Genomic DNA, 9,278 nt, shown 5'->3' with positions numbered 1-9,278 from the left:
AACTTTTAGTCCTTACATTTTGACTTTTTATCCATTTTAGTCTCTATATTTTATTTTTACCACTTTTAGTCCCTAAACCAATTAGCGTGTCTCATTTTAGTCCTTTCCGTCAGGCAACTAGCGGAAAAGGCTAACGTGGCTGACAAAGCGAATAAAAAAATATATATAATGTTACATCAGCATCTAATTTTTTTAAAAATAATTTATCAATTTTAACTATATAAAAAAAAAAGAAAAAAAAAGAATTAAAAACAATAAAATACATAAATTTAGATCTAAGAACATGAACATAAGAACACAAACCCAGAACCAAATACAAACTCAAATTTAAAAACACAAAGAACACAATAACAAACTATTTTAAACAAACTAAATAAATAAATAACCCATGGTTGACCCGTGATTGCCCTCAAATCACAACCACAAATCCATTGGAATCTGCCACAAAACCATCAACTATCCACCACAAATCCAAAACATTAAACCCATCCACTACCCACACAAACCCATTGGAGCAAACTACCCCACCCAAATCTGATTTTTTTTTTTTTTTTTTAAAATCTTAGCTAGTCCAGGCACCATTCTTCTTCAATCTAAGAAAAAAACTCATCACCAAACTCCAATCTGTGAACGAATCCTACCACCAAACTCCGATATATGCCATCACCGAAACCCACCACTAAACTCCGATCTCAGCCACTGAAACCCACCACCAAACTTCAATCTAGCCACTAACCATTACTGATCCAGCCACCGAACAATCATGCAACCCATCACCGACCGACCCAAACTCTAATCTGTGCCATCACCAAAACTCTACCATAGACGCCAATCACCACAAACCCACACCCTCCACCACGCCGATCTACAAACTCAGACCTCCACCACGTCAATCCCCACAAACCCACACCCTCCACCTCACCACGGCAAGTCAGCAACACCATATGCACAGAAACCCACAAAAAAAAAATCAAAGGAAAATCCACAAAACCTACAAGCACCAAGCAAGCAGAGAGTTGAGACATGAAAGTTTCAAAGAGTTGTGATCTAGGATTGTGGTGTTTTTAATTTGTATCGGGTGGGCTTGATTTTTTTTGTTTTTAATTTTTTTTATTTAGTTAAAATTAATAAATTATTTTTTAAAATTTAGATGCTGATGTGGCAATTTTTTAATGCCAAAATATATTTTTTTAATTATTATTTAACTATGCTGTCAAACACGTCAGCATTTTTTGTTAGTTGGATGACGGTAATAACTTAAATGTCACGCTTTAATTGATTTAGGGACTAAAAGTGGTAAAATGAAAATGTAGGGATCAAAATGGAAAAAAGCCAAAATGTAGGGACTAAAAGTGTATTTACGCCAATTTTTTTTCCAACATGCTACAATGCCATTCTATTAATAGAATGATAGGAGTTGTATTGACTTGATAGAAGTATGTAGCGTGTGTGTGTGCGTGCGTGTGTGTGTGTGTGTGTGTGTGTGTGTTGTGCTTCTGTGTGCGCATATTAGTGCTGAGCATATTAATTGGAAGTTAGTTATAGGAAGTTAGTTTCTATGCCAGCTGTATGTGCCAGCTAAGGGTGGACTAATGATTGTAACTACCAAATTGAATGGTACTAAACTGTATATAAGGTAGAGAGGGGTGTATGAGAAGGACAAGCAGAATTAATACCAATTTTCCTTGATTCATTCTTTCCTAATCTCTCAATTTCCCTCTACTCTTCCTATTCTCTATTCTCTTTCCTTGGAGGCTAGTTTCCTCGAAACAACCCTTGAACAAAATCATCCTTCTTAAGCTGATTCTATCATAGAACGACACTATAGCATGTTGGAAAAATTTTTGCTCCTTCTGTCCTACTTTGTTTGTCCTGTTTGAAAAGTCAAACTTTTTAAGGAAACATCATTTATTATCTTGTATGCCTTATAAAAATGTATAAATTTACAAAATTACCCTTAAATAAATTTATCAATTTTTTTTAAAAAAAGAGTTATTCTTAATGAGGCATCTAAAAAGGTACCCCAATTAAATTGATTTTTTAAAATATTAGTTAGTTTTCTTTTCAAATAGTTTTGAAAATAAAGTAGGGGGTATAATAGGAACATTAGTAAACTAATAACTTTTATTTTTAGAAACATGACAATATTTTGGGACATTCCAAAATGGAATAGAGAACAAACAAAGTGGGAGGGAGTATTGTTTTTTACACCCTGTGGGCTCTCTCTCTTTTTCATTTATTCCTTCAAACACACACACACACTCTCTCTCTCTCTCTCTCTCTCTCTCTCTCTCTGTGTGTGTCAGGCTGAAGTCATCACTGTCGCCTGAAGCCATCTCAGCCATGGTTTGAAGCTTCCTTGTAGCCGCAACCACCGATTTGAACCCACCACCTCCAGTTTGAAGCAACCACGGCTGAAAAAGAAACCATCACCAGTCAATCTTATGCCTCTCTTACTAGTTTTTATTTATTTTAATTTGGTTGTGTTTTTTTTTTTTCGGATTTTGTTTTGCGATTTAGGATGATTTGATTTTTGTGGGTTGTGGGTTGACTTTGGTAGTTGTGGTTGAGGTGGCCGGTGGTGGTTGGTTGATTTTGTCCGATGGTTGCTAGTGGTGAGTTTGTGGTTATGGTGGGTTGTGGGATGGTAGGTACTGTAGGCTTTGGGTTTGTTATGTAATTTTTTTTAATAAATTGCAGGAGGTTTTTTCATGTTATTTTAATGTATTATATATATTATTTTAATGTCTTGAATGGAAAAATAGAACATTCTTTGTATGAAGTAATGTTAAATGTAATTGTAAAATAGAAAAAGTAAGTTGTGTAGTAAATGGCATTTGTCATAGCATAGCTAATGCAAGTGCTCTAATTATGCCAAGGGTCACTTAGCTTAAATCCTAATTAAATTAATATATTATTTTTGTTATTATCATAATAGTAATTTTGAAACAATAGTTGTTAGAAATCTGTACAAAAATATTTAATTCTTTATTGTACTATGATCGTTATAAACTTAGTTTGGGTCTAATGTTTAGTTACACTTGATCTATCCAGATGATGTTATTTATCTAACAATAGACATATAACATCATTCAAATGAGTTTGTCTAATGCAACTAAACACTAAACTTAAATCTAATCCTTACCCAAAATATGTAACTCCACTTACAATTGCTCTAATTGGCTACTTTTTCACCTGGTTTTAAATCATGAGTGGGTTTTACTGTTTATTGTTTTAAATAGCAATGTCGGTGGGAATGGCAGCCAATTAGGATGGCCCACAAGCTGCCCAACCCACGAAAAATTTGTCCTATTTAGGTGCAAAGGAGGTTCCGTATTATTTCTAGTAAATTACAATTTGAGGTAGTAAATAGTGATTAATATAGCTTCACTTTGAAAGCAATCACTACTAACACTAGCTAGTTTTATTGTATATTAATTACAGCCTGCCACCATAATAATTGTACAATTTTGTCTTATTAAATATACTAAGTGCAAATATTTTGACCTCATCGCGAAGTGGAATTTTTTTTTTTTTTTTTGAGAGACATCGCGAAGTGGTATTTGATGTAGAGGGAATATATAACATTTATCTTACTAAGGTAACTCTCACACTCATTAATTCCAATTTATATGAAAGAGACGTTATATATAAAAATTTTACCGTGGCTTGTGATTAATTTGACTAGATTTGTGTTGGGTATATACCTGAGAGCAAAATCTTACATTAAATAATGATGATAAAAAAAAATGAGCAGTTAATATAATATAGTTGAACCCATATTTATTGAATTTAAGTCATATAAATTAAATGTATCTTCATATTTTATATTAACTATTTTGTTGCATTATTTATTGCTTACAATGGAACAAGACCTTATTTTTGTCGCATTATTTATTGCTTACAATGGAACAAGGGCAATTGACTCACATCTTTGCTGCTGTTACTCACTGGATCTTTGCTCCATTCCTCTCTCTCTCTCTCTCTCTCTCTCTCTCTCTCTCTCTCTCTCTCAGTTTACTATAAATTTTGATCATTATAGATTGTCTCTCTAAAGACAGTACCTTCTATCGGCCATGTCAGCTGGAACGAGTTTGGCAGTTGAAACCAACGGGGAAAATGAGTCAATGGAAAGCGAATTCCAAAAAGGAGTGAAACATTTATGTGAGAGAGGGATAACAAAAGTTCCAACCAAATACATATGGCCGATCCCTGACCAACCCAATTCAGGGAACGGAAATTCTAGTGCTAGCAACCCCAATCTAAAGCTACCCATTATTGATTTTGCAAAGTTGCAAGGCTCCAATAGATCACAAGCTATCAACTCCATCAGAAATGCCTGCGAAAAATTTGGTTTCTTCCAGGTACGTATATATAGTATTAAGTTTTCTTCATCTTTAGGGCCTTGAGATCACATGCCATTGAAACTTTCTCAACCCTTGAGTTTCTTTTTTGTTAATTTTTTTTTCTTGGATTTGATGCAGTTGGTAAACCATGACATTCCAAAGGATGCAATTGAAAGCATTATTGATGTAAGCAAAAGGTTTTTTGAGCTTCCATTCGAGGAGAGATCAAAGTACATGTCCACAGATATGCGTTCACCAGTGAGGTATGGGACAAGCTCCAACCAGAATAAAGATGATATCTTTTGTTGGAGAGACTTCTTAAAGCTAAGCTGCCAGCCCTTGTCCGATGTTCTTCCTCTGTGGCCTTCTTCTCCTGTGGACCTAAGGTGATAATATTTCGCTTTCTCTCATCCCACAAACTCAAACACCAATAATTCTTCTTCTTCACCTAAAGTTTTAGTTGAGCAGTTGAGCTAGATCCCACCATTAATAGTTAATACTAGGTAACAATTATTAGATTCTCCCATACTACCATTATTGTGGTACTTTTTTTTCTGAATTTAATAAAAAAAAAAATGCGTACAGAACAAGTGGACAAACACTAACTAGCACGCACATTAGTTGTCTTTCCACCTGTATAGGACGTGTGTAACAAATTTTACCAACAAAATAATAATAACAATAATAATAAATTTTCATTTTACATTATTACTTTATAGTATTTTTTATAATTTTATAAGTAAAGTTTGGTTACAAACTTGGTTATTATCAATAATTACAATGTCATTCAATATATACTTATTGAATGTGAATTTTGACAAATTCACAATTAGATTACATTTTCTTCTTATTTTTTTGATACATACAAAATTTTCATAAGATCAAAAATTAATAGCTATGTTATCAATTAAATATTTAAATTTCAATTTTTTACAGTCTAAAATTATGCATAAATAAATTAAGTTTATAGATCGAATAATACATAACATTTGATTGACAAAAAATTTGACATATGTGTTAAGAATATAAAAAACGTATAATTAACAATTAAATTTTCAAAATATGTAATTATGTTAAATATTTTAGTGAAAGTTGGTACCCATGGACTACAACCCAGTTTGTATACAAATTTTGTCTGGCTTAATTAAATTAATGGTGTATAGATGTAGGCAAAGCCAGACACAATTCATTAACCCACCCAAACCGAACAGTAAAAGTGGTTACTCGTTTTTAGCTTACCTGCTAAAATCATTCATTTTTTACTTATTTGCATGAGTCAATTATGTTTATTATTAATGTTTATACCTTTGAAATATTTGAATAGGCAAGCAGTGCTTAACTACTCGAAGAATACTAAATACTTGTATCTGATGCTAACGGAGGCCATCCTAGAGAGCCTAGGATTGATGGATATTACTAACAATGAGAACGAAAATGATGAATTTCGAGAATTCAAAGATGGGAGCCAACTCATTGTGGTGAATTGCTATCCAGCATGCCCTGAACCTGATTTGACACTAGGCTTGCCACCCCATTCGGACTATGGCTTACTCACACTTCTTCTCCAAGACGAAGTTCAGGGTCTTCAGATTCAGTATGAAGGAAGATGGGTCACAGTCGAACCACTTCCTGATTCTTTGGTTGTCAACATCGGTGACCATCTTGAGGTTTGCCAAAAGTTTGTTGAATTTCGTGAGCTATATATATCTCTTTTGCAAGAACTCAAGGAATAATCTAACATTTTTTTTCATCTTTCTTTTACAATGATTAACAGATATTTAGCAATGGTAAATACAGGAGTTTAATTCACAGGGTTCTTGTCAATCCTTCAAAGTCTCGAATTTCCATTGCTTCATTGCATAGCCTGCCCTTCAACAGCGTGGTTCAGCCGTCACCAAAACTCATCAATGAGGACAATCCAAGGCGTTACATGGATACAGACTTTGCCAGTTTTCTTGACTATAGCTCTTCCAGTGAATCCAAGAGAAAGAGCTTCCTGGAATCCAGGAAATTGAGTTAAAGGGGTCATGAAGTCTGAGCAGTTTGATTTTTCCAGTACTGGTGTAGCAAGGATTATTGGGATGTGAGGAATTTCTAAGTAATTGACTTTTGAAAATTATGTTATAATAAAGGCTTTTGTTAATAGGGTCCTTAGACATTCATTGAGGGAATATTGATTGGATACTGTCTGCATCGAAATGTAACAAAAAAACAAGTGCAAAAGTTAATTAAAATATGGACTTCTTTTATTGAAAATGTCAACCTTCTCTATACTTTAAGGTTAGACAGTTATTAATAGTCATTATAATTTACATGTCATTCTTACCTCAATCTCCTTCGACACTATATTTGATGTGTTGTTAGGATTTATGAGTATTGGCTAATTCTGAAAATTTTTATTGTATTTACTGGTTTTGAACTTTTAATGAACATAGTTGTAATGAAAGTGGAAGGTTTAAGCAATTGTTTATGTTGGATGCATGTGACACCCTTGGATTCCATCATACATTTGTCAAAGCTCATTTATGAGCTTGTTCCAAAAGTTTTCAAAGCTTGCTTTCTCATTTATTGAGAAATGACCAAGACTTGTGAGAAGTCTAACTTCTCTTAATGAGAAGTGATGCAAAGCTGAGCAAGTGTGTTGAACACGTTGAAGAAAAAGAAAAGAAAGAAACTAAGGCCATTCGGCCTGGTGGAGAGCTGAACTGCAGAAAACAGAGAGCAATATTCGGCCATTTTGTGTGAGTTCCAGAGTGAGCAAGAAACACAGAAAAGAGAGAGCTTCAGTTTGAGAGGTGCAGTCGGAGTGAAGAGATAGAGAGAAACACAGTGAGAGTGTGACAGAGTGAAAAAGAAAAATGAGACATTTTTCTTTGCTCAAGTTACACACAAAGAAGATAAATTGGTGGAGTTCTTATGGAGTTTTTGAATACTACAACCATAGAGAGTTTGAGCATTCAGAGGAAGATTTTGCTACTGGTTTTGTGGTGAGATTGTATTTACTCCTTGAGATTTATTTGTTGTATATTCAATTTATTGTTAACTCCAGTTTAGCATAAACTTCTTAGTCGTAATCTCTATTTCATAGTGGATATTTTTCGGAGCTGCCCCCTGATTTTTCCCTCTACACCTGAGGGTTTTCCACGTAAGATATGGTATTCTTATGTGGTTGTGTTTATGTGGTGCTTGCTGAAATTTTTTGTTTCCTTAATATTCCTATTACTTGGTAGTCATTAATTTTATTTCACACAGACATAGAGGGGATTAGGATTTTTCTCCGACAAGTGGTATCAGAACTTTTGGTTGCTTGGTTTTGATTGTCTTGTGTTGGATTAAATGGAGAATATGACTATGAATACTATGTTAAACTCTCGGCATCGAATTATTCGATATGGAAGCCGATGATGGAGGATGTCCTTTATTGCAAGGATTTGCATGACCCTATTGAGGGTGATAGTGCCAAGCCTAGTGATATGTCAGATAGAGACTGGGAGAAATTAAATAGAAAAACTATCAGGTGTATTAGGCAATGCATCGATGTTAGTGTTTTTCACCATGTGTCTCAAGAAACAAATGCAGAGGCTCTTTGGGAAAAATTAAGGAGTCTTTATGAAAGAAAGGCAGCTCAAAATAAAGCTTTTATTGCTAGAAAGCTTGTGAATTTGAAGCTTAAAGAGGGTAAGTCCATTGCCGAGCACCTAAGTGAGTTCCAAGACTTGGTTAATCAGATGGTTACAATGAAGCTAGTAATAGATGATGAGTTGCAAGCTTTATTGCTTCTGAGTTCCTTACCTGACAATTGGGAGACTTTGGTAGTGTCACTTAGTAATACTGTTCCGAATGGTGTGTTACAACTTTCCATGGTTAAAGATAGTTTGCTTAATGAAGAAACTAGAAGAAATTATATGGGTAAGGATATTGCACATGCTCTTGTCATAGAGAACAGGGGGAGAAGTAAGAGTAGAAGTTCTAAAGAGCGTGGTAAATCCAGAAGTTGGTCAGAGTCGAAAGGAAAATTCAAGTGCTTTTATTGTGATAAAGAAGGTCACATAAAAAGAAATTGCAAGGCTTGGAAGAACAAACAGAAAGAGGACAAAAATCAGAAAAAGGCGAATGATGAGAACATTGCTGCTGTTATAGTGTTGGAAGATGAGGTCCGAGCCATAGGACAAGATGATTGTTGTACAGTTTCAGATCCTTATGTTGAATGGGTGATTGATTCAGCTGCTTCCTACCATGTCACTCCTAGAAAGGAGTTATTCACTTCATACAAAGCAGGAAACTTTGGGAGAGTGAAGATGGGCAATACTAGTTATGCGGACATTGTGGGAATTGGTGATAAATGTGTTAGGGCTAACACTGGATACACCCTGATTTTGAAGGATGTGAGACATGTTCCGGATATTTGCCTAAATTTGATTTCCACTCATGTTCTTGATAAAGAAGGTTATGGCAATTATTTTCGTGATGGAAAATGGAGGCTTAGCAAAGGATCATTGGTGTTTGCTAGAGGGAAAATTTGTTATACACTTTACAAGACACAAGTAAAGTTGTGCAAGGATGTTGTTAGTGTAGCTCAGGAGGATTCTTTGCCTAACTTGTGGCATAGGCAGCTGGCTCACATGAGTGAAAAAGGGTTGCAAATTTTGACAAAGAAGTCTCTCATTCCCTTTGCCAAAGGTACGTCACTAAATTCTTGTGACTTTTGTTTATTTGGTAAACAATATAGAGTTTCATTTAATATACCCTCTACTAGAAAACCCAATGTATTAGATCTTGTTTATTCTGATGTATGTGGTCCCATTGATGTTGAGACTTTAGGTGGCAATAAATATTTTGTTACATTTATTGATGATGCTTCACGAAAAGTGTGGGTTTATGTTTTGAAAACAAAAGAGCAGGTATTTGAGCACTTCAAGAAATTCCATGTCA

At 34.6% G+C, this 9,278-nt stretch overlaps 1 protein-coding gene across 1 annotated transcript; it reads left to right on the top strand.

Annotated features, from left to right (window-relative positions):
• Positions 1-3,879: 3,879 nt before the first annotated feature.
• LOC142639007 (putative 2-oxoglutarate-dependent dioxygenase SLC1) lies at positions 3,880-6,665 on the top strand. The gene is made up of 4 exons (XM_075813091.1): positions 3,880-4,364; positions 4,485-4,732; positions 5,671-6,013; positions 6,121-6,665. The coding sequence occupies exons 1-4, from the start codon at positions 4,077-4,079 to the stop codon at positions 6,364-6,366; spliced, it is 1,125 nt and encodes a 374-aa protein (XP_075669206.1). The 5' UTR covers positions 3,880-4,076; the 3' UTR covers positions 6,367-6,665.
• The last annotated feature ends 2,613 nt before the right edge of the window (positions 6,666-9,278 follow it).

Source organism: Castanea sativa, chromosome 6, assembly GCF_040712315.1.
Source record: "Castanea sativa cultivar Marrone di Chiusa Pesio chromosome 6, ASM4071231v1".
In the NCBI taxonomy this organism is placed as follows: Eukaryota; Viridiplantae; Streptophyta; class Magnoliopsida; order Fagales; family Fagaceae; genus Castanea; species Castanea sativa.
This window is presented reverse-complemented; position numbering and strand designations above follow the sequence as displayed.